The sequence below is a fragment of the Ochotona curzoniae genome, unplaced genomic scaffold (assembly GCF_017591425.1).
Source record: "Ochotona curzoniae isolate NIBS_2020 unplaced genomic scaffold, NIBS_Ocur_1.0 contig_3622, whole genome shotgun sequence".
Lineage (NCBI taxonomy): Eukaryota > Metazoa > Chordata > Mammalia > Lagomorpha > Ochotonidae > Ochotona > Ochotona curzoniae.
Window position 1 is genome coordinate 11,138,114 of NW_024465926.1, and position 25,873 is coordinate 11,163,986.

Here is a 25,873-nt window from a genome sequence, read left to right on the forward strand (position 1 = left end):
ATATCGTTTTATTTCATGTAAGCCCTTATGGCTGAACATCAAACTAGATGTTAGAGAGGAATGTAGCTGCCCCTAGTAACCACCTAAACAGAACTGAGAGGTGAGGATTCTCGGTTCACCCACCCACTCACCTCCTTTCAAGAAACGAATGGCAAACAAACTCACAGAAGAGCCAAGCAAGGCATCCAAAGCGACTCTACATTTCTGATTTTATCACAACTCCCTCAAAATGAATTACGATAGAAGCCCCCACTGAAAACTTTTTTCAACCCTCGTGGAAGTTGCCAGACCTTTCTCAAATGAGCTGGAGGCATCTCTGGGCAACAGGAATGTGGCTCCCTTCTTCCTTTTCAGAGTATGTACAGCTCTAATTGCTTTAACATGGGCATTATTCACACATGAAACTGGAATTACCCAGCACGTGGGAACTAGGTCCCGACCACCCATGACCATTCAAGATCCCATGACATTTTTGTAAATCAGCCAAATTCCAACACAGAAGTCCCAGCAGTTGTCATACTCAGACAAGGGGAAGACACAGCTCCCACTGCCGTGGCCCTTCTGTGCCAAGTACAGAGCCCTAGCCTGCAGCTGCTCTGTTCTTAGGGTCCATCCGACCTCATCCCACACAATGGTCAGTTCTGTGAGTGCTGATGTCTTGCACACTAGGAACTGCCAAGCAGCCAGCTTCTCCAGGACTACAACAGGTTAAGGAGACCAGGAGGCTGCAAGAGGCACAGCCAGCACAGAGAGCAGGGACAAAGCCTGGCCCAGGGCTGCTCAGCAACTCTTAAACCCCTCTTCCCACCTCCTCCCCCTGACTTCCACTTTCTGAACCCCAACACCCAGCACCTTTGTCCTGTCTTCCAGCACCCTTTCCTCCCTCCCTGGCACGCAGGCAGCCAAGCACTGACACTTCAGGGGAAAAGCCTGTTGCAGAAAAGGTTCCCCTGGCCTCTGAAGTCACTCTGTGATCAAGAACAACTCAGTTCTTTCTCCAAATACTGGTGCTGGGCAGTGGCACCACGACTCAAAAAAAGAGGACAGAGCTGCAAAAGTGACCTGGGCAGAAGTTCTGTCATCACTGCACCCCACAGAAAACACCCAGGGACGGGCCTGGTGTTGTAACCGCCCACGTGCAAGGCCAGTGGCCCCTTTGGGAGCACCGACTGGGACCGCAATCCTGCTTCCTATCCAGACCCCGATGCTGTGCCAGAGAGTCATCAGATGATAGCTCAAGTGCCTGGGCTCCTGCCACCCATGTGCGAGACCCAGATGGAATTCTGCCTTCTGGCTTTGGCCTGGTCCAGCTCCAGCTGTTGCAGCTATGTGGGAAGTAAACCAGCAGATATATCTACGTCTTGGTCACTCTGCTTTCAAATGAACACAATCACTAAAAAAAAAAAAAAAAAAAAACCCCATGCCTCGAATCCAAAGGCAGTGGTCTTGCCAGGGTGCTGGGAGGGTGGGAGGTCCAGGGCACGGCACAGGGGCTGGCAGCAGGCCCTGGGCACTGCGCCGCCCCCAGAGCCGCCCCAGGGAACTGTAAAAGGCTTTCCTGGGCCAGGCACACTCCCAGCATTGTGCTCTCTCCAGCACGCTCTCCCCCACCAAAAACCCCGAGGCCTCCGGAGTGTACACTAACCACAAGCCTTTGAGTGGCTCATGTATTTACAAACTGAGGCATGTCGAAATCAAAGGGGATACCACATGACATAATTCGCATTAAAATGTCAACAGGCTGACAATTTATAGAGTCAATCCACTGAAGGTGGGGAGGACTAAGACTTAGTAATTGTTTAATTCCTGCTGAAACCCACGGCCGCCGTGCCTTCAGGGAGCCAGGATGCGCGGGGGGCCTCGAGCCTGCGCAGCGCCCTATGGGGCTGGCACAGTGCCAGCGCCAGGCAACAGGTTTAACCATTTAGGCTCTCCACATCCAGAGAGAGAGGAAACGGCCAGGGAAGAACGCAAAGACAGGGGGTGGGAAGACAAGAGCACATCTTGCTGCAAGTGGGTGCAGGCGACAAAAGAGCTTAGGCTGGGGTCAGAGAGGGAAGGGTGCCCTGCGTGGGTCCCCTGGTGATCTCTGGCCATCCCGACATCCATAAGCTGGAGTTTACACACTCAGGGACTGCAAGCAGAGGTAGCAGCAGCACCTCCATGATTCTCTTGGGCCCCAACTTCCCAGGCTCACCTTCACACACAAGCAACGGCAAAGTCACGGTCCAAACCACACCCGACTCACAGAATCCGCCCGACGCAGGCCCCTCTGCCTCCCTCACCGCAGCCCAGCTCCAAGTCGCGAGCCTGAAGCGCAAAGCTCACTGCCTTTCTCGGAGCCTCGGCGCTCCACACCAGGTGTGGCACCTCAGGGATCTCCGAGGCAGGCTTCACGTGCGTTGCTTCCAATGAACTGATGCTCACCTGGTGCAGGCTGGTCTCAACAAGAGGGCCAGGAACAGACACAGAAGCTGAAAACCAGTGTCTGGCTGACCACCCTGAACTCAGATTAGTGAGTCTCTGCCTGCATATCATTCCACTCAAAAGACCCATCTGGACAAGCAGACAGTGTCAGCAAGATGCTTCCGCAAGCCCTGCAGCCCCTCCTCGTCACCACGTGCCTGGGCCCCGAGAAGGCCATGTTCATCTGAAAAGGTGTCCTCGCTCTGCAGGCTGTGCCACGCATGGTGCAGAGGATGCCCTGGGCCACACGGGTTGCGCCAGGGCCCCCACACAGCTGTCTGTGTGTAAACAGTGACACCTCGTTCTCTCTTCTACCTCATTAACTGAAACACATTAAAACAAGTGTGCACTGGGAGCAGAAAATGAGTCTGTTAAACCAAGCTGATATAATCCTCATCAGCTGTGGGAAATGAGACCGCAGCAATTACACGGAGCCCACCACAGCAGGGGCTCGTGGGCCGCCCCCCACCTCGGGACAGGGGGAACTACCCTAAACATGCCCTGGCACACAAAGACCTTTGCCAAGTGATTTAGGATGGGGGTGGGATGGGCTATGAAAGTACACATTAAAAGTTAAGAGAACGAAGAGAAAGAAGGCCATGGTGGTTCTATGTGACGGACTCTTGCAGGCAAGTTTTCGAAGGATCTCGAGGCCAAATGTCCTCTAACACCCAAAATGACCAGGGCACAGGCTTGCACACAAAACAGCAAGAATGCCTCAAAAATTACATGGCAGAGGAGAAGAGAAGGGCGATGGCCAGACAACAAGGCCATAAAACCAGCGCTGGCATTTATCAGCCACTGCCAACGACCACTGTCAGGTCGGGAGTGATTTCCAGGGGAAAACACCTGCCCGATCTCCTACAGAAGAAAACAGAAATCACTTCTGTGTATTCCCAAAACAAAGACGACCACGGCTGTGAGTAAACCCCACAATCATTGCCTGCGTGTCAGTAAGAAACCCAAAATATTTGCACAGGATAGGTGCAAAATGTAAAATTGGATGCAAGGACTAATGGCTTTGCCAAACCCCATATCCTGAACTTTACAGTATCGGATTCCATAGCAATAATTACCACATGTGAAATGAGTGTTGCTGTATGCAAAACTTGTGTTTGCATTTCCTCATTTGTGTTCACATTTGCAACCTCAACATGTCACTGCTGTTGATTTGCATTCTGTTTCGTAGGTGCTCCCAAGCACCAGCCATGAACATGTTCTTACATACCTTGGTGCCCTGGCATGAAATCCACACTGCCGAACATCAGCCCTGTAGCACCTGTCCGGTACCCTGTCCCTGTGACGAAGGGCAGCTCTGTTTGCCAAGTCAACACTGGACGCACTCTGACTGACCTAACCACAGGGAGGCAGTGAACTTGGTTAGATTTTTCTGTAGCCCATACTTTCAGATGTTAAGGGTGATTGTCTCCCAGGAAGTTTGGCTTCTTTTAAATCAAGGAGGGAAGCAGCTCCTCCCACTTGCTGACTCAAAGCCGTAATCAGAGATCCCAGGATTAGCCATATACTTCATTTATAGGAAAAACTATCAGCCTGCAAAAGAGGAGGGTGTCAAGATCAACTTCCCAAGTACCAACACAGCACAAGAGGGGTGGCGGATTTTTTTTTTTTCCTCAAGAAACTTTCAGCTTGAAGGTGGACTGGATGATGCTCTCCTTTTCAAAGCTCACTTGTCACTCCCTCACTCAGAAGATGAGTCAAAGCAGTACCCCGTTTAAGAGCATCCCCCCACACACACACACCGTGAGCGTGTGGGCACCCCATCTTTCCAGTAGGAGTTCTCCACCAGGTCCAGGCTGGAGTCCTAGCTGAGAGCCACTTCACTGCACACAGGTGACAGTTCTCTGAAGAGAAACCCTTCCTGCCTAAGTCATCGTCAGCAAAACGAAATAGAAACACCCACTGGCCTGTGTGGACTCCCAACTCAAGCTAAGGAAATCCGAACTGTAAAGTAACTTCAATCGTGTGGTCTGCATACTACAAAGGAACAAGTACAGAAGAGGGGTCTTCTAAACAGTAACCGTGTGTGTGTGTGTGTGTGTGTGTGTGTGTGTGTGTGTGTGTGTGTGTGTGCACGCGCGCACGGCAGTGTGGCGGGCTAAGCCATCACCTGCAACTCCACAGCCCACAAGGTGGACCTCAGCAAGCCCCTTCAGCTCCCGGCTAGCCCATGCTCACAAAGGCTCAAGTACTTGGGCCCTGGAGCCCACATGGGAGACCCATATGCAGTTCTCATATCCTGATTTTGGCTTGGCCTAGCGCCAGCTAGTGTGGGCATCTGGGGAAGAAACCAGAAAGATTTCTGCCCCTTGCTCACTCTTGTTCTGCCTTTCAAGTGGATACATTTTTTAAAAATGCTAAGAATTTAAAGAATGCTAAGATTCAACTAATGCTTCACATTTATTTTTGAACTTTAAAAAATAGAATATTTTAGAACTTTAAAAAAAAAAAGTATTTTAGCAGGCATTGTTACCAAGAAAAAAAAATCAAGAAGGAATAAACTCCAGTGCGTTAGCTACTGTTAGGACGCGTTTAACTTGAATCTGATTTTCTTCCAGAAGGTTCAGAAGCTCCAAGTGAAGGAAGGGAGGCCATGGGTGTGCTGTGCATTGAGTCAGGGTCCTGGGGCTCAGCACACACAAGAAGGAAGCATCTCCTCCTCCTGGCAGGCTTCCCTGACTGAGCCCACTGCTCTCAATTTCTCCCTCCCTCCCTCCCTCCGCCTGCCTGCAGACCTGGCTGGATCAATCTCTCTCGTGAAAGCTGGAGTGCAATAGTTTCTACACTTGTGGGTCATGACCCATCAATTTAGTGGCTCGCTCACCACTACACCCAGGAATCCCACAGAAAACGAGACCCCGACGTTGGCCAGCTGGGCCAGGCATGCACCCTGGCTGGCAGCTATCTGGGTTAAGAATCGCTGTTTTAGTGAATGGATCAGCAAACCAATGCCAGTGGTACACCTAGTATGTGTTAAACACACAGAAGCAGAGGAAATGAAAAGTATCAGGACATGGCTAGTGAAAACAACATTACTTGGTACAAGTTCTGCTTCAGTCACGTATACAAAATGTTTGCCCATTCCTAGGTGCTGGGTCAGCAGTGTGAAATGTTTATCTTTACAGAACAAAATCAGCAATGTTTGAAGCCACTGCCTAAAGAAGATAGAATATAATCCTGCTCTTAGAAGGTGCTCCAGGGTGTGAGGAGTCAGCTGGGTCATGGGGCAGGAGAAGAGAAACGCACTGGGGACCTATTCTTACTAGGATGATGAGCTACCTCCAGGAACATGTGCTCAGGTGGCTTGTGACCAGGCAAGCATCCTTCATTTAGATGCCAACCATTTGCCCAAGGAGGAAATGAACAGGGCACAGGAGACACTAAAGGGAGAAATGGAGAAGTTGTTTCAGAGCTGAATCTAATCTTTACAACTCTAGGTTTAAAGATCCTACCTCTCTCACTCTGCAATCTTCAGGTTATACCTGCTGACAGCCTACTGAGCATCCACAAGGCGCTGGGGGGTCAGTACATCAGTCAGTTTAGGAGTGGAGAACCGACGATCAGCAATGGGGCTGCACACAGGTCTGCAGCCCCTGCCCCCACCAGACACACCCTCGGACTCCAGGGTATGCCGTCCCACTTGGAAGTGTGGAAAGCCAATGGTGCAGGTGCAACTGCCGTTCCCAATGCTCAGGCAGGGTGGAAATCGGGGCACATTCTGCAAGGTCCCCGCCATGCAATGAACACGGACTGGCCTGGAGACAGGCACTGCGCTGGACACAAGAGACACCAGACAACCACAGTCCCTGATATCTTGCAAGACAAACCCATTACTACACTCACGATAGAAACACTCGGGATCCACGCAGAGAACCACACTCGGTGGGGGTGAGGGAACAGCGACCTGAGAGTCAGTGGCCAGGAAGACGAACTAGACATTCAACATGAGCAGACCGTCAGACCAGAGTGGCAAGTGTGAGGCTTCTCTGAGCATGGACAGGCTTGGCACCGTGAATCAACAGGAAGAAAGTGTAGCTGAAAGGCCAAGGGGGTGTGAAGCAAGATCACTGTGCCAAGCTTAGTGCCAGCTCCGTGTCAAACATGGGCACAGCTAGAGACCCCCAGCTATGGGCACTGGAGCCTACTGGAACCCCGAGATGTGCACTGAAGCGTGAAGCAGGGATGGGACACAGGCTCTTTCTCACATTTCAATATTTTTCCAACAGAAGCCAGAGCTGATCGCAGCAATGTGAGCCACATGCCACCAAATCACAAAGAAATGAGCACTTAAAATGACATCTGTTGGATTAATTAGCTGTGTAATTAGTCTCCCCTCGGCGGAGCCGGGCTTTGTCACTGCTGCACGAAACCTCCCCAGGTGAGGCTGTTCTCTGCAGTGCCACACTGCAGGAAGAGGAGAGGGTAGGCCAGGCAGAGCAGAAGCACGACGGCGTGTGCCGTAGGGAGGCAAAGGGGAAGGTTCCGGAGGAGCTTTGGGGACCTGTGAGAGGAAATCACTAACATAGGAGCAGGACAAGAGCCCGCCACCCCCAAGCCCACCCATGAGCATCCAAGTCTGAACCTGGAAACACGGAGCCCCCAAAGGCTTACAGCTGCCAACAGCAAAGCCAGAGAGAGCAGCACTGGGATTCCAAGTCGGATGTGGTGACACGGGACATGACAAATTCCCATTCCTTGAGAAACTGCTTGGTTTTGAACTCTGTCGGCTGCTGTTGCTGAGGATGATGATGGTAATGACGAGAGGGTAACGCTCAGAGCCTAACCCATGAACCAGGAAGAGAACACACACAGCCAAAGCTGTATCCAGCAAAGTAACTCCCTCTGCTGCCTCCACAGTCAAACTCACTAACCGGCGCTCAGGAGATCAGCCTTGGTCTGCTGCGTTCTGCAGCCCAACCCTGGGCCTCCGCCTCAGCCCCTGCTCCACTCCAGGGTCACCTGCCTACCATTGCTGCCTTCCACCATCGTCATCAAGTCTGTGAACAACAGATTTTCTGTCATGACAATTTTTCAACTTCCATCCTACGTTCTGGTTACTTTTTTTTTAAAAGTGCTGTAAATCTAATCTTATTAAATATTAAAGTATAAAATTACTCAGTCCTACCAAAACGGTTTTCACGGAAACAGCCTTTCCCACCCTATACTTAAATAGTATTTATAGTTCCCAGTTATGTTTAAAACAGAATAAAGAATATGGTTCAGGTGTATTATGTAATTATTTAAAAACTCTTGACTTTTCCTGACAATCTTCCTGACAATGCCTAATTGTTCCCTTACAATTTCCCTTTCAAAACAAAACACCAGAAACACCTGTTGGGACTGCATTTATTCAAATGTGCCCTTTGAGTCCCAGTCCCCAGCACATTGAGGATTCACAACTGAGTTCAGCCCTTGGCCCTGTCACACGGCACCTGCTGTCAGGGCTCCCCAGCCACACTGAGTCTACAGAGCCAACTGCAGCACAGAGTCACTCTGAATGCCATAGCGATGTGGCACTATCAGCAAAACCCACCCAGGGCATAGGGAAGAGCAGGCCAGGGCTACAAAAGCAGCTGTCTTTCCTGCAAGCGACTGTGCAACTGTTACTGCTTCCTTTTCACGAGGGCAGGGTCCAAGGGACTCCGAGTTTGAGATCCCTCTCCCCAAAGAAGACGCAGAGCATGCAAGCTTCACTGTTTGGGCAGCATCCACCTTTGCTAACTACTCCGGTTTCTGACTTGACACCTCCTGGCTCCTCAGCCTGAGTGAAGGGCTGTGTGCACGCCCCTGGAGTCTGCTACCTGCAATAGTTCCCCTCCACCCAGGTGTGCAGGCTGCACCCCCAAACCCTGCAGGCCTGCCCCCACACGACAGCTCAAGTGCAGGACAGAGGGATTAGACTTTCAGCCTCGTTACCTGGAATGTCAGAGCTCCGACAACCACCTCAACACACACCGACAAGAGACTCGAAAACAAAAGGAATATTGGGCAGCCATTAAAATGCATGACAGACATGTAAGTAAGGATTAGGATGATTTCCATGACAAGAAGTTACACGAAAAAACAAGCAGAAAAACATAACAGTTGCCTCCATTTAGACATTTCTTCAGTGGCCAGTTGTGTGTGCACACACACATATACAAAATCCAGCACACACTGCTGTCTGTATAAGGAGAAAACAGCCGGAGCCACGTCAACCAAATGCAACATTGGTTTGTTTCTGGAGAGGAAAGTCAGAGAGCAGAAAAAGGCTGTCAGTTTTTTCTATGATAGAAAACCAAACTGTAAAACTTTTAGGTCTCGGGTGTAACACTGTATATAATTTAACTTTGTATCCTTCTTGTAATTTTGTGAAATGGCTATGTTATACACACACCAAAAAGGGAACACTTGCTGGGATTTCTCTTCTACTGGATTTTTCACACGTTTTCACAGTGAACTCCAGCTTTTCTTGTTGCCTTACACTTGGGATAATACAAAAAACTAACCTCGTTAGAAATAATTGTGGACACACTGTAATATTCTTAAAAAATACTATCAGTTGTTTAACTCTCCACAAAAAGATTTAAGAGTTGGAGAGAATCAGAAAACTGCTGGCATCCCAAAAAATAAAGGAAGGACAGCTGGGAGGGAGAGAGGGAGGGAAGAAGAGAGGGAGGAAAAGACAGGGGCTGGCATAGCAAGGAAGGTCCCTGCCTGTGACGCAGGCATGCCATATGGCTGCTGGTATGAATCCTGGCTGCTCTACTTCTGATCCAGCTCCCTGCTAACGCACCTGGGAGAGCAGTGGATGATGACCCAAGGGCCTAGGCCTCCGTATCCACATAAGAAGCACTCAACCCCTGGCTTTGAACTGGCCAAACTCTGGCTGCTGTGGCCATTTGGGGGATGAGGCAGCAGACAGAAGATCATCATTCTCTCTGCCTCTACCCCAGGTAACTAATATATAAACAAATCTTTAAAAAAACAAAAAAGGTGTTAACAGTAATGATGTAACAATGGCTTTTACAACAGGCAGCACATTTAGTCTTTTTTTTAAGGCACATCTAACAGGATTTCAGTTCCATGAGGTGGTGTCCAAAGTGGGGTCAAGCACAGCACTACAAGCACGTGGACATGGGCATGGCTTGTGCTGGGAGCCACCGATCAGTTGAGCAACAGCTCAGGAGGGGATACCCATGAAGGTGCCGGGAGGGAGAACAGGGCCAAGAAATGGCCCCAGGAAGACACCAACCTTTCACACAGTGCACCTTTGGTGGCACAATGGCCCTAGGTTCCCACGGCAATGACGGAAGAACACAGCTGCAGCATAAGCCCTGCCCTTGAAGATTTGGTCTTCCCACCTTCCTAGAGTCCCCTAGTGGTGAATACGTGACCAGAAGAATTTCCAAGGCCAGCCAGCTCTCCCTGGCTTCCAGCACAATCTAGGACTCCTACAACCTGCTAATCCCAGCCACCAAGTCAGGGGTCTCATGGGGCAAGGAAGCTAAATGTGCTAAATGTTACCAACACAACTGGCCTTTCATACTTCTAAATTGCTGCAAGGTAAACAGTCACCTCCTTCTTTTTGGAGGAGCGGTAGTGACATGGATGGCACCAAAGGGGCAGACAACGCCTGAAGCAAGCACTTGAAACAGAAGTCTCCCTCATGAGAAAACTGGGGTACAGGAAACCAACTTCAGACCACCATGCGAACCAGAGGCGCACCTGCTCCACGGCTCCCAATGTGGAGCTACAGGTGGTGGCAAGGATGGCCAGCAGAGCGGGGGGATTTAGGTCTGGTTCTCAGAGTACAGAAGTCGCAGGTCACCACCAGAGACATGGCATAGACAGTCATCTTCTCACGACCTCCACGCTCCACACTGCACCCTCTGTGGAGCACAAACAGGCAGATTTCAAGCCACATCTGATCCATCAGATGGACTGGCCTATCCATCACATGACAATGTGAGCCCCCACAGGGAGAGTCTGCCCCACGGAGTTTCTTCAGCAGGAGCTCTAAAGGAAGGATTCTGAAATGGCACAGAATCCAGGAAGGGTTTTCCACATCCCTGTGGTCTCAGAGGAAGACCAGAGTCCATGTCCACAATGCACAATGAAGTGTGTGTGTGTGTGTGTGTGTGTGTGTGTGTGTGTGTGTGTGTGTTAGCAAAGCACACCATTCTCTCCTTCCTCCTTCCAGCCAAGCCAAGTTGGCCTGGACACTGGCTGCCCACCTCCCTGACCCAGGGCAGCTAACATGCAGACAGGACCTGACAAGAGAGCACACAACCCTCCCTGTGTAGAACCTAAGTAACGGAAATGTGCTGAAAACCCTGCAGGGAGTTGGGACTCCTCTACTGATGGTATTCAGGTGGAGTCTTCATCCCTCGTCTGTAAAGCTGATGGCTTTCCGTAAGGATGATGACACTCAGATGAAGACATCAAAGTGATGACCTGACTCTGACAGCCACCTTCCTTTCTGCTCTGCTCCCACCCATGCCTCTCCCCACAAACAGTGGTGCTGGGCAGCTGAGGAGGGCAAGGGAGATACAGCAGAGCTAGCACTGGCTCTGCACCTGCACACCAGGGCCTGGGGACCTGAAGCAGCAAGCAGCCTGAGGCAGCACAGGGTAGGCACTGGCCAGTAACAGCCTTCCCGTATCTCTGTGAGTGGATGGCTGGACAAGTAGGGTATGTTTACATGTGGTCAGGAGGCAATGTGGCAGGAAGCTGCTGCAGCTCCGCCCTGGGGAGGAACACGGCCCTTTCCACCACCAGCTTCCAGAGCAGGTGCTCAGGACGGAAAACACAGGTCTAGCTGTAAAGTGTCCCTGGAGTGTCTGACCCTCCTGACTCACCCAGCACTGATCACGGGAACCCCTGGATACAGGACAGCAAAGACGACAAGAGTCCAGGCCAGAGCCAGCCACATTCAGAACCAAGACACACCCAAGGAACGCAGAAGTAACCAGGGGTGGGGGACCAGTGACATGGAAAGGGCTCTCCTGCTGAGTGCTCAACAGAACAACATGGGGGACACTGATCGCCATGCAATACTGCTCACACACAGCCACCCAAGCTGGACGGTACCAAGCATCACAGCTCCAACAGCTGGGGGTGTGGAGGACTCCATCCCACTCCTCCCTCCACACACACACCCTTGCAAATCACGCCTTTAGTAACTTCAGCCCAAAGCAGAAATATAGTACAAGTTAAAATTCCCTTAGAAGAAAAGTTTGGAACAAGAAGTACTTTCGATTTCACACTAACTGGGGTTTCAAAATATTTGCAAATATGCAAAATGAGTAATCTTAGGAATGACCCCAAAATTCTTTTGTGTTCCATACACACCTTGTATACACAGCCTGGATGTAATTTTACACAATATTTATAGTATTATGCTTCTGTATTTTTAAATTTTTACTTGTTTCTCACTTACTTCAAAGGCACAGTGATAAAGAGACAAACAGAGACAGATATTTCATTTATTGGCTCACTCCCCAAATGCCTGCAAGACTGAAGCCAGGAGCCTGGAACTCCACCCGGGACTCCCAAGTGGGTCGCAAAGGCCGTGGCATGTACCCTAACGTGCTTGCGGCTTTTTTATTTTTAAGATTTACTGGTTTGGAGGTCAGTGCTATGGCTTAACCTGTAGTTTTGACATCACATATCGCTACCACTTAGAGTCCTGGCTCTTCCATTTCTGATCTGCTCAACTCCAGCCGCTGTGATCTGAGTACATGGAAGATCCCCCTTGGTTTCTGCCTCTCTCCCCAACTCTGCTTTTCAAACAAACACGAGAGAGGCAGAGAGAAGGAGGTTCTCTATCCACTGGTTCTCTCTATCGACGGCTACCAAAAGCCAGGGCTGGGCCAGGCCAAAGTCTGGAGCCAAGAAGGTTTCCCACTTGGGTGCAGGGTCCTAAGCACTTAGGCCACCCTCTGCTGATGTTCCTAAGCCAGTAGGAGGAAGGTGGATCAGAAATGAAGCCTCTGGGACACAAACAGATGCCCACGTGGGATGCCAGTGTTGAAGGGATGGTGTTACCCATTAACCACAACACCAATCCCAGGTGCTTGCATTTTGCCTACGACTCATCCATAAGGTAAGCTGTGTAATTCTCTACTTGTGCCATCACGAGGACACTCAAAATGTTTCAGGTTTTAGAGGATTTGGGGTTTTAGCGATTCAGATGAGGGACGTTCAACTGACACTAGTGTTGATAACATTAATGGCCGTGACTGCAGATCCACGTGAGGTCAAAAGACATTAGCAGGACAGTGGATCACACCGTACACATCTCCACTAACCCACGAAAGGGAGAGGAAAAGAAAGCCCCGGTAGAGATGCCACGGTCCCCGGGGCCTCTGCAGGAAATGCAGTAGATGACCCCCAGCCAATCACAGCTAAGGTGCCAGGGAAGCGGATGGAGTGGGGAAGGCATGAGCAAGGGGCTGTGGGTGAGCAGCCGGGCGCCCAGCACGGGGTCAGCTGCATCTGGAGCGCTTTCTGCAGCAGACAGTAAAGAACTCGATTACATCCAGTTAACTGTGCTCCAAACCTGATTATGCATGTGCGGGGCTAATGGATTACATTAGCAAGAGGAAAAATAACATGCAATCAATCTCCATTTACTACCGGCCTCACCAGGGCCTAGAGAAACAAGGCCTTGCGCTACCTCCAAGCCCCACCCCAAAGCCACGCACTGGGACGCCGGAGGACAAGGAGACCCTCTTGGTGGCCAGGGAAGTCTCTCAAGGCCACAAGGGCAGAGGCACAAGAAGGGCTGGGGACAGTGCCCACCAGGAGGGCACAGCAGAATGCCCTGCCCCCACGGCAGGGCCTCAGCCAGCAGAGGGACATTCATTACCCAAGGACTAATGAGAGCAGACGAACGACCTTTGCTCCTGATGCAGGCAGCGCAGCCCGGAACCTCCAGGGTGGGTCAGCTCGAGGCAGGTTGCGAGGCAAACCCGTCAGGCTGGCAGTGCCTCTCCCTCGGGGGCAGTGCCAGCCCTACATCCCAGCACCAGGAGCCACTGACCTGCTCTGCATATTTCAAGTAGGAGTTCCCTCCATCTTAAAAATTAAGACAAGAAAAATCTGGACAAAGGAGGGTAAGGGACTGGAGCCCTCTGTGCAAAAACATACAGAGACAAGACAGCTTCCCCTGCCACTCCCTGCGTCTATCCCCGGAAGGCATCTCCAGACGGGAGCTGCGAACACAGTTTGGGGACCGAAGCAGTAAACTTCTCAGCAAACATTCCAGACATCAGGGCCTTGAGGAGCAACACCAAGCACCTGCTCACCTCTGCACGGGGACAGCTGACCAGCACTGCATGCCTTCTGCAGCGGTCAGGGCAGCCAGCTCCGTGTCACCTCTATAAACACCCTGCGCCAAAGCCGCAGGCAACCTTCAACACCCGCACTCAGACCTGTGCTACGACCCTGGTCCTTCGGAAACACTCTTTTCCACCAAGTGGTCTTCTGTCGTTGTTTCCCATCAGGTTTTTCCTGGCCATATCAGTTCCATCCTATTGCCCCTTTAGACAGCCGACGGCAAGTGCCTACACACAGCCTCTTCTTTCAACGGCGGCAAGTAAACCAGGTCCATTTGAGACGAGGCAGCTAGCTGTGCGGTGACCAGCCCCGCCCCCACTGAATCCTTGGCAGGCCATTTTTAACTTTCTAGTCCCACGACCGCGTTCCTGCTTCCTCTTTCCCTACAATGATATCTTGCCCGTGTTCCACAGGCCTCCCACCACCCCGGGAACGAGCAAGTGTATGAAGAATGGCAGGGACTGATCTTGCAGAGAACAGACCGGGGAGTGGACCAGAGGGCCTCCTGATGTGCAATGGCCATGGGAAAGCCACCTTGAACAGAAAGCAGCTGAGACCAGTTCTGGACCTGCGGCGCCACATAGCGGGGGACCCAGACACGGGAGAAATGCCAGCAAAGAGGAGAGGAGTGGCTGAGAATGCGAGTGAGGGCAAAGGGGCATACGGGCACAGCAGGGGCTCAGGAGGAGGCTGGGAAGATTTATGACGCTTCCTACCTGATGGTTCATACTAAAGCCATTAGGGGGTGATCAGAGAGAAAGGTGAGGCTCTAAGTCCAGCGAAAATCAATAGAAACGTCTGGAGCAATTCTGCCATGCGAGCAAAACGACTATTTACAGCATCCACTGCACCTCCTGCTCTGCTGCCGTCTACAGGGCTGAGAGGAGGGAAGGCTTGGGATGGGAGGAGCGGGGCAGAGGGAAGCCGTACAGGACAAGCATTTGGCCCAGTGGTGCAGACACCAGTGAGCGTGCCCACATGCCCCAGCGGAGCAGCCCGGGTCTGACAGGTGTCTCCAACTCTGGATCTCAGCTTCCCACTCAGGTAGACCTCAGGAGGTAGCAGTGATAACTCCAGGAGCCAGCTTCCTGTCACCCACAAGGGAGACACTGGGACTGAGTTCCCCACTTCCCCTTCAGCCGTCCCAACCCTCCCAGGCGTGCTACAGTCATCTGCAGAACAGTCGATGCGGGCATTTTTTTTAAATCTCTCTACCTCTCAAATACCTAAGAAATAAAAGGAAGACAAGCAGGAGGAGGAAAAGGAAAGAAGCCAAGGAGGAGGAATGTTCAGAAAAGGAAGGAAAAGATGAGAACAGGAACAGAAAGGAAGACAAATAACAGAGGAATGGAGAGAAAAAAAGAGTAGGACAGGAGCCCCCCATTTGCCTTGACTCCTCCACCTGGCACAGACCACCTTCAAAGCCACAGTGTCCAGTGTCTGTCACCCACTGGAAGAACGGAAGTTCCAGGAGGGCCAGGCTCTTTCTGCATATCTCATGTGTGGATGCATGTGCATGCCTGAACACTCAACAGACACCTGGTGGCTGAATGAACAAATAAAGGAATGACCTACTCATGGCAGCCTGCCCATCCCTCCCCCATCTCCAGCTGCATAGGGCAGGAAGGAGGCCTAGTTCCCAGGGAGCCGAGTCTTACCTTGTACAACTTGAGGCTGGCCTCATGCCTGGAGTTGACCGTGTGCAGCCGCAGCTTCTCCAGGCTGTTGGTGTAGTAGTCACAGGCGTTGCACTTGAGGTGCACGGGGTTGCCAATGGCCACGCACTTGAGCCTCCACTCATTGGCCTTGCCACCCTCCTTGATGTGGGCGACCAGCTGGTATTTCTGTACGTGCTTGTCCGTCTTGCAGTGCAGCTGGAAGTTGGCCTTGAGCTGGGTGTTGTAGCGGCAGAGCTTGCACTGGTAAGAGTCTCCCATCACGGCCTTCCATTCGTCCTCCGAGAGGCTGCGTTCCACATTCATGTGTAGTCCCAGCATGTCCAGGTTGTCCGTTGTGAACTTGTTGCACACGGCGCACTGGAAGAGCTTCAGTGATGGGTCATTGGTCTGGATGAAGCTCTCTCCCAGGTTCATCAGCTCCTCCGACACCAGCTGCCCGCCCCCGAGCCGCATGTCTAGAGGGATCTCACCGCCCACTGCAGGGAAGCAAAGAGAAAGAATCAGACGCCAGGCTCACAGCAGCCACAGCCAAGATACCACCCCGGCCTCAGCCACCCTCAGCCCAGGTCCAAGCACCAAAGGATAACACAGTGCAACAGCTGGATGACGCCCTCTGGCTGGGGGGACAGAAAACAAGTGCACTTGACATGTCTGGAACTGCAAGTGTGCAATGTTTTAACCCATCCCCTCTACAATACTCAAGGTGGGTCAGACACACACATCATTCACTGGGCACAGAATTGGAAACACCAGACTCCACCTAACTGGAAAGGTTAGATACTAAGCTTGTATGGGGACGCCCAGATGTATCAGAAGTGGGCTGATCCCTCAGCACTTTTTTGGAATGACAAGGACATTCTGCAGTTGTCTTGTCCAACCAGGTGGCCAGTGGTCACAGCTGGCTAATGCAAAGCTGAAGTATGGCTGTTGCAGGCAAGGAATTGAGGTGTTAATTTTGATTAGATTTAGAGGGTGGGTGTTTGGTGCTATGGTTAAGACACTGCTTGGGAAATTGCATCCTGTATCACAGTGTCTGTGTTTCTGTCCTGCCCTCACTTCCAATCAGGTTTCAGCTAATGGACACGTTGGCAGGCAGCACTGGATGGTTCAACTAGGTGGGTCCCTATTTACCCAGAGTGAGTTTCAGGCTCTAGAGCTCTGGCAGTCCAGCACCCACTGTTGTAGGATATTTGGGAAATGAGCCAGTGTATGAAAGACCTTCCCCCTTCAAACCCCTCTCCCTCACAAATCAAATGAAAATTTAAAAAAAATATTTTTGGGCCTGGCGCGGTGGCGCAGTGGTTAAGGTCCTCGCCTTGAACACCCGGGATCCCATATGGGTGTTGGTTCTAATCCCGGCGGCCCCTCTTTCCATCCAGCTCCCCGCTTGTGGCCTGGGAAAGCAGTCGAGGACGGCCCAAAGCTTTGGGACCCTGCACCCACGTGGGAGACCCAGAAGAGGCTCCTGGCTTCGGATCGGCATAGCATTGACCTTTGCGCTCACTTGGGGAGTGAATCATCGGACGGAAGATCTTCCTCTCTGTCTCTCCTCTCTGTATATCTGCCTTTCCAATAAAAATAAAATAAATCTTAAAAAAAAATATTTTCAATAACTTAAATGTAGACAGATATGGCTGGCCAATGGCTACGGTGTTGGCTGGAAGCGCTTTTAAGTCAGAACTTCAGGAATGACCTCCCTAATTCTCAACCCACCCTTTGGGGCAAGAACATCACCGTGCGGCGTGCTGGCCCCCTGCCTTCCTTCTCATATTGTGTGTATGTATATATATATAAAGAAGAAAAAACTAAGACATACACACATAAAGAAAATTTTTTAAAAAGGAAAAGGAAATGACATGGGCAGTGAAACAGGAGGGTCAGCTCACAGTCCAGAAAAAGGGTCCAAGAAAGACCAGCTGCCCTCTCCTGCCCAGAGCTTTTTCAGCCCATCACTCCCCAACACAGATCGGGAACAGGATCCACTTCGCTGGCGATGTATTAATAGCACAAGATCTTATTCGCACCACGAGCAATGCCTGGAGAGAGCAGCCGCCTTCCCTCCGGTCCCTTGAAGTTGTCACCCAGGAAGCGGAGCACTGCCTCAGCCTCTGCCCTCAGCACACACTGGAGCTGTCAGCCTCTAACACCCCGCCCCCCACTTCACCATCACGTGGCACTTAAACTTGATCTTTTACATGTGGTTGGACTGAGGCTATTTTTAATGACTGATTAGAATCCAAATGAGTGGCCCATCAAAGAAAAGTTGTTTATTAAAAAAAAAAAAATCTGTGTTTTTATTTATACCACACAAGGAAACTTAAGCGAAAGAGAGGGGGACAGATGCTACCAGACCTACCACCTGCACAGGGAGTTTGTGGACAGCTGCAGTCACCTGAGTTCCAGAAACACTCCACACACACATCCCAGAAAGCTGGGGAAAACTCTGTCTTCCAGCATCTTCCCTGCTGGAAGGAGCTGGAATGGCGATGCTCTACTTTTAAGGACTATAGAGGGAGCAGGGAGGGGCCTAGGGAGGAGCTCTATCCCCACTAACCCGGCCAAGAGGGCCAGGCAACCATCCCCAGACACCGGGGACTCACTTAAAGCAGGAACCAACAGAGGCAAGACGAGGAGCAAACACATATTTGTTTCTGATGTCAACCACCTGCAGAATCGACTTCCCTCCCCTCTTTTAAACCTAACCTCTGTGCATCACAACAGCTCTAAAAAGAACCTCAGCTGTCACTTGCTGCCTGCCTGCCTGCCTGAGAAGCATGAAAAGTCTGCAAGCCAAGGAGAGGAAGTCTCCGTTTCCTTTCCCGCCTCACAAGACAAAATGCAAGCCAGACAGAAGCAGGGGAGCGCTGATACAAGTCAGGAGGATTCCAAGAACTTCCCCTCACAGAGACACACACAAGGCTTAGAATCCTCAGGAACCAGCTCACAGACACATGGTATGGAAGTCACACTTCTCAGCTTCTCAACCCTACTTCTCAACTCGAGCCTCAGTTACCTAATTCCAAGATCATTAGAACGGTCTCGCTCGGACTCATCCATTTTCTGAACTTTGTTCCACCCACATCATGCCTGTTTTACCCTTGATCTGCAGCCAGATTATTAGAAAACTTCCTGTTTCTCTCATTCTTAGAAACAAGTCTAGAATACAGAAGCCCAAGCTTGGTGTGCAACATTGGGACTGTGGGCACGCAAGACGCCTTCCTCCCTACACATCCACTTTCCCCCTACACGTCCATTAGGGCAGAACGGACTAATTCAGCCCCCTAGGCTGGGGGACCCCAGGGCAGGAGGCCTACAGTCAATAAAGAAAAAGGCTGGGGCCGACCCAGTAGCCTAGCAGCCAAAGTCCCCGCCTTGTATGTGCCAGGATCTCATACGGGCACCAGTTCTAATTCCGGCAGTCCTGCTTCCGATCCAGCTTCCTGCTTGTGGCCTGGGAAAGCAGTCCATGTGGACACCCGGAGGAAGCTCCTGGATTTAGACCAGCTCAGCTCTGGCTGTTGCGGCCACTTGGGGAGTCAGTCAGCAGACGGAAGATCTTCTCTGTATACCTGACTTTCCAATAAATCTTTAAAAAAATAAAAAAAGAAAAGAAAAGAAAAAGGCTGTTTCCATCTGCTAATAAAACCAACTTAAATGAAGCCCTCTGGACACTTCCTCTCATCCTCACACCCATTTGCAGCCGGATGTGTTCAGGCTCAACTCATTGCAACGGTTCAAGACCAAGGAAGACACGGGGTGCCAACGACCTGTCTCTTGTGAGCTGTTCAGTCTCCACGAGGCACAGCTCTGACCTGAGAAAGCAAGTGTGACTCTTCTAGAACACAGGGATGCTCCCTTCCCTCTGCAAGGCACAGGACAGTACCTGCTGCCCAACAGGTTCATCGACACTGGATGTCAAAGACAAATATTTCCTACTTCTCAATTCAACTCTGTCAGCTAATTTCAAGGTTCCTGATGAGAACCCATCCATCTTCTGCGTCTTTGTTCCACCCACATTAGCCTTGATCTTCCCCCAGATCTGTCACCAGAGTACAATACTTCCATTTCTGGTGCACTCCAGGATACAGATGTCCACCCTTGGTGTGCAGGGTTCCAGCTGGCGACACACAAGACACCTTCTCCTTACGTATCTATGACTGACCACTCAATGAAGTTTTTTCAAACTACATGTTCAAGCAGGGCCAACAAGTGAATGCTTCAAAATGAAAACAAGATTAAAGTATCAAGGATTCCAATATAAATGCAGAGCAGGAAAAAAAAAACTGAATACTCTGAAATGTAACTTATCAGAAAAAAGCAGCATCAAAACATTACACACATGAAGGCCTGAGGCTGGTGAGGGGTTATGTGACTGCTGCCTGCCCACCGCGTCCACCGAGAGCCAGGCACTTGCTCATACCCTGCTGTGAAGGACATCTGCTCCCAGGTCGGTAATGAAACACCACTGACTTCTTCAGCTGTCACCCTGGTCCCCAAAAGGCTGACCGGCAGGGTCAGGGAACAGAGATCGGGCAGGGGCCCAGCTGAGACCCAAGGGGTCGGAACAGCAGTGGCACGCACTGGCCATAGCAGCTGCCAAGTTCATGATCCCTCCTATCCAAAGACTCCTCCTTCTCAGTGAGAAGGAACTTCAAAAAGCTCATGGAAATGGGGAAATTACAGATGTTTATCCGAATGCAAAAAGCTATGAAACTCACGCACAACTTTTGTTAACACCTGCATTTTCCACAAACTTTCTGAAGTGTCCTTGTATACACTGGCTCCTCTTCTCCAAACGTTAAGCCAACTGGCAGCTCTGGGTGGGTGGACACAGCCCACTCCGCGTCACTAACGTGTGCCATCTTCATGGCAACCAACCGTGAGCTCCATGAGCCAGGATCCAGCTGCTCTGAAAACCTTGCTTTCTTTGATAGACAATTCTACAGTTTATTCATTTCTCATCTATCACGACACTCAATACAATGTCCCCAGGGCAATTTAATTCCCAATTAAGTCCCAAGTACACTAATCACCAACAACTTCTCCACCAGATATCAAATAAAACGAACGCAGTCCCTTGCATTGTCAGCCTTCGGGAATCCACAGGGAACTTTAGGAAACCTGGTCTGGGTGGCCCCCAGCTCAACATGGAACCAGCCCCTGGTTAGGTGAATTACATACACCATGGTCTCAGATCACTCCTATGATGATGACCACCCCTGGTTAAGTTTTCCATCTATAATTTCCTGTAAGTTTTGATCAATATTTAATGGAACCTGAAAGTTGGAAAGGATGATGATTTTTCAGATGGAGAAACAGAGGAGGAGGAAGTGGGTACAGAAAGCAAGGTGGACCATCCACCCAACACTGGAGTGAACATTGGAGTGAACATTCCCATTTCAACTGTGGCCCTCTGTAGCCCACTACAATTTCCATCTTTGTTGTAACTGTGTAAAATCATCTACTGGCCCACAGATATGAGTTTGTGAGGTTCTTTGGGACAAGTTGGTGGGGGGGTAGGGAGGAACTTGATTTCAAGATCTTCCAACTTACACAAAGCAACTCGGAAAGACAAAAACCTCACCACAGATCAAAAGAACTCACTCAGCCCATTCTCCTACACACCCCTCCAACTCCACACACACACACACACACACACACACACACACACACACACACACACACACACACACACAGCCTCACCTAGAGCAGGTGTCATGGCAGCCATGGGCCCCGTGGGATCCAGCTGGAATCCACTCATCATGAACGGGGCATCGGAGGCGGCACTGTCCATCTTCAGGTTGGGCAGGTTCATGTTCTGGGCCAGATAGTACTGGTAGAGCTCGGCCTCGGCGGGCGAGGGCAGGCTGCCCAGGCCCAGGTGCCGGTTGTGCTGGATCTGCGTCATGTTCTGCTGCAGCAGCATCATGTTGTGCATGTGCTTCTCGCTGGTCATGTGGATGCGCAGGTTCCTGGCCACGTTGGTCTCGTAGTCACACACCTCACAGCGCCAGGTGGGTTTGGTTTTTGGTTTGGTGGGCGAGGGGGCCCCACAGGAGCTGCTGATGTTGGCAGCGGCCGCTGCTGCAGCGGCAGCTGCGGCCGCCGCCCCGGCTGTGTGACTGAACACCTGCTCCCCCCCTCCGTTCTGCAGGTTCTGCATGTTGTTGAGATGCTTGTCGGACTGCATATGAATACTGAGGTTGCCTTTGGTAGTTGTAGAGTAGTTACACACCTCGCAGCGGAAAGGCTTGTAACCACACGTGTAGCTCTCGCCTCGTGCCAGCCGGGGATGGGGCTGCCCGCTCTTACAGTAGACACAGGAGCCCCCTGGCTCGGGGTGCTTCTCCTTCATGTGTGCCTCCAGCGTCTGCTGGTACTTATAGTGCCAGTTGCACTTGGGGCACTTGAGTGTCTTACACGAGTTACGAGAATGCATCATGGTCATGTGGCCACCCAGTGAGCGGGAGGAGCCCAGGACTGTGTCACACTTGGGGCATTCCACACCGCTCCCCGAGGGGCACTCCCCGACCCCAAGCTCGCAGAGGGAGCCAGCGTGCTGGTGATGGGGTGCAAAGCCCCCATCCTCGCCCTCTGTGCTTTCATTTGGTTCTGGTGCTGTGGCATTGTCTTTATTGGCACTTTCGTCAGCGAAGTCCAGCCTCCTGCCGCCCTCTGCCACGTTGGCCCTGACGCCCTCACTGTTAAAGCTTAAACGATTCCTCCTGTTCGCACCATCAAAGACAACAAAGGAAGAAGCAGAATTAGAACTAGTAGAAGCCGTGCCCCTCGACAGGGTCTGGAGCACGTTAGGCATTAGGGGGGAGTTAGAAATGCTTTGGTTTGAGAGAGCGAGGTCCTTTTTGCTGCTACCACCTGCCGCGGCTCCAGACTCCTCATGGGGCCTGTCCTCCAGGTCGTCGTCCAACTCGCTTGGAAACAGTCCTTTGCAACCCTCGTCATCCTCCTCTTCCTCCTCTTCCTCTTCCTCCTCCTCTTCCTCCTCTTCCTCTGCCTCTTCCTCCTCCTCCTCCTCGGCCTCCTCCTCGGCCTGCTCTGCCTTCTCGGAGAAGCAGTCCGCGTCGGCTGCGTCTTGCTTCTCCCCTTCGGCTGCCCCGGAGTCCTTGCTCTCTGAGGATTTGGTAGGACTGGAAGCCAGAGGCCCCAGGGGGGCTGAGGTAATGGGGGTCTTCAGGACCGAGCTGGTGAGCCCGCCGGGGTTCAAGAGGCCGGCCTGGGGCTGCTCTGGGCTGCCGGTGGGGACAGCAGCAGCCGCGGTGGCAGCGGCGGTGGCAGCGGCAGTCGTGGCGGTGCCAGGGGCCGGGAGGGCCTCCTCCCCTTCCATGCGAATGCCACTGAATTTACCATAGAAACTGTGTCCGGGGCCTATGAGGTTAGCTGTGGAAACTAAGGGGTGTTGAAAGTTTTTGTTTTTTGGTTCCAGAAAACTTACGAGGGGCTCCTTGTCTTTGCCGATCCCTTGGATGATGGCGGAGATGTTCTTATTGCTAAGAATCTTCCGCTCGTCTTCGCTCAGGGTCATGCGGTGGTCGTGCACCGCGTGGGTGACAAACGAACGGACGTACCCGAAGGAGAGCTTGCACAGGAAGCACATGAGGATGGGCTTCCGCTTGCCGTAGAGCACGAAGCCGTCGAACTTGGACAGGTCCACATTGTTGGGGACATCTTTGGATACGCAGGAGCTCTTGGCGGAGCCGTCGCTGTTCAGGTAATCCTTGTTGCTTTTGTGTCGCACGTCGAAAACGCGGAAGCTGTGCAGGACGGGGCTGAGCCCCGCCAGGGCTGAGGTATTCGGGAACGCCGGGTCTGGGCCCTCAAACCATTTCCCGAAGGATGAGGCTATGTGGAAAGTGTTGATGATCTGCGGGTACACGGGGGCGGCGGCGGGGGCGGTGGCACACGAAGACGGCGACTCCCCGGGCTTGCCCCCCGCCCCGGGCAGCGAGTTCAGGAAAAGCGACGGCTGCGGCGGCGGCGGTGACGACGCCGAGCCCCCCGACGAGGACGATGCTGCCGCCGCAGGTACAGGCCCGCTGCCGCCCCCCGCGCCCCCACCGCCGCCGCCCGCCGCCAAGGCGCCCATGCCCGGGGCCAGCTGGCTCAGGCTCTCCACAATGTAGGCCGAGCCGTCGGGCTGGTACACGATCTCCCCCGCCAGGTTCTCCACGTCGCTCTCCTCCTCGCCCTCCTCGCTGGTGTCGCTGGCGCTCTCCTCGCGCAGGGGCGCGGCCGTGGGCCGTGCGCTGGGGCAGTGGTGCTCCATGTAGGTCTGCAAGCTGCCGAAGGAGGCCGAGCACTCGCTGCAGCTGACCTCCGTGCTGGCGGGCTCGGCGGTGGCGGCGGCGGCGGCAGCAGCGACGGGAGGCCCGGTGGGGCCAGCGCTGTCCGCCAGGTGCTCAGGGAAGGGGGCCCTCAGGCCGTCCAAGGGCCCGTGGCTGTCGCCCGAGGGCTGCTCCATGCTACCGGGTTTGTCGGGGAGGTGGGCGCTGTGGAGTTCAGTCCATTGCTGGTGCGGGGGGATCCCGCACCCATTGTCCTTCCCCGAGACGACGGGCGAGTCACAGCCTTCCATGGTAAGGCCTGCGTGGAGCTTTCATTGCACCCAGTACGGATCGGACCTGAAGAGCGGAGGCAAGGGTGGGGAGGAGGGAGAGAGGGGAAAGAGAAGAGAGAAAGAGAGAGAGAGAGAAAGGAAAGAGGTTAGGAGGGCCGAGGCTCAGGTCCCGCCCGCAGGCGCGCGCACACGCACAGCAGAGCCCTCTTTCCACACCCACAACACAAAAAGCTACATGGCATGAGAGTGGGCACAGCGACGGCACCCCCCAGCATGTGGAGGGCAAACAAGCGGGCAGCAGCACCCATGGGCGTTCAGGTGTTGGGGGTCCGGGCGCCGGATCAGGGCCTGCAGTTAGAGTGGGGCAGAGGCAGGAGCGGGCCTGCCTGACTTCACCCCAGCGGCCAGCCCTGTCCTGGTTCATCCCGGCTTTGAGTGGGTGCTAGGAGTGAAACCCAGGAGCCCGATGGCCGGCTCTCCTGCTCACCCGACACAGGCCATACCTGCCTCACCTAGACAGCCAAGATGGATGCCATTCCAGCTGCCAACGCACTTCACAGGGCCCACCCAGGGGCTGTTTTACTGCCTCTGGAGAAAGCCAGTCCAGTTTGGGAAGTTCCTAGGCTGGCCCCGGCTGCAAACCTGCGCTCCATCAGGCCCATTTTCCAAGCAGTCAAACCAAGGGGGTCCTGTCACTACCCTGACCACTACCAATTAACAGACAAGACAGGGCCCTCAACTCCCCATGCCTTCCTCCCCATCCGTTATGAGGCAAGCTTTAGACTAAACACCAAAGCAGGAACCAGGAGCTAGATGTATCCAGGAAGAACCAAGGGGACCAGGTGGCCCAGCTGCCCTGTGGTGGTGACCATCTCACCACGCACTTAGCGGCTTCTGCCATCAAGGATCTCAGAAGGAGCTGAGCCAAGAGGGCAGCTGGGCTGGGCAAGCCACCAGCTCCACACCTCCTTCTGAATTAGCTGCTGCCCAAGCAGCTGTCATTCAGTGCCGGGGCTTTTCCGTTTCCAACTCCAAAACACTGTATAACTGAGTTTGCCCTCAGAGATGCCAGGTCCCGCAGGAGGGCAGCCCATGATCACGGGCACTGCCACGCATACCACTCCCCTACTCCCACCACCCTTCCTTCCCTGCTCCCACTTTGCTATTTCATTCACACAGAGCTGAGGAAGTCTTCCCGGCTTGGAATTCTATCTCTTCCCCCAACAACCCGTCTGCTTTTTTCCCCCCCAACATCTTGATTCTTGACTGTATGGTGAGCCAACAGCTCCCCCTCGGGAAAAGACAGGGAAGGCAGGTTAACCCTAAGTCCTAGGAGAAACCACTTCTTGGAAAGCTGTGCCATGATCTCGTGAAAATCCCAGTGCATAGCCACCCACAGCCCCCATGGCTCAGGCTGCAAGCTCAGAACCGCATGGGTGCCTGGGAGAAGACAGAAGACGACCTGAAGCCGTGGACTTCCTGCACAGCTGGATGGGAGGGGGATGCATGCAGGTGAGAACCAGAGAGGCTCTTTCTGAAGAATGCTGCTGATTGGCTGGCCCACCTGTGATTGACAGCTTGAGCCAAAAAGGTTGGCAGGCCTGAAGGGGTGGGAGGGTTAACAGCCCGATTGTAAAATCAATGTCATAAATGCTTGGTAAGTTACAGGAACATGCGGGAAGGGGAGGCCACGATTGATAAAGGAGAACGGCTTTGATGCTGCACCAGGGACTTGTTTATCGACAGCAAAGCCAATCTCCTCTCCAGCCTGGGCCGGGCCAGAGAAACCTGCAAGCGTTTACCAATTAATTGG

The 25,873-nt window shown here is 52.5% G+C and overlaps 1 protein-coding gene across 3 annotated transcripts in view; it reads right to left on the reverse strand.

Annotated features, from left to right (window-relative positions):
- The window catches only part of ZFHX3 (zinc finger homeobox 3), a 258,118-nt gene that overhangs the window by 121,418 nt on the left and 110,827 nt on the right, over positions 1-25,873 (reverse strand). For 2 of the 3 annotated variants that reach the window (XM_040982430.1, XM_040982428.1), the window contains exons 1-3: positions 23,533-24,191; positions 21,189-23,469; positions 15,465-15,961 (exon numbers count right to left, since the gene is read on the reverse strand). In XM_040982430.1, the coding sequence (XP_040838364.1) occupies positions 15,465-15,961; positions 21,189-23,469; positions 23,533-24,078 (3,324 nt within the window). In that variant the 5' untranslated portion in view covers positions 24,079-24,191. Of the gene's footprint in view, positions 1-15,464; positions 15,962-21,188; positions 23,470-23,532; positions 24,192-25,873 lie in introns of those variants that run through there. The other variant, XM_040982429.1, reaches the window with a different exon arrangement.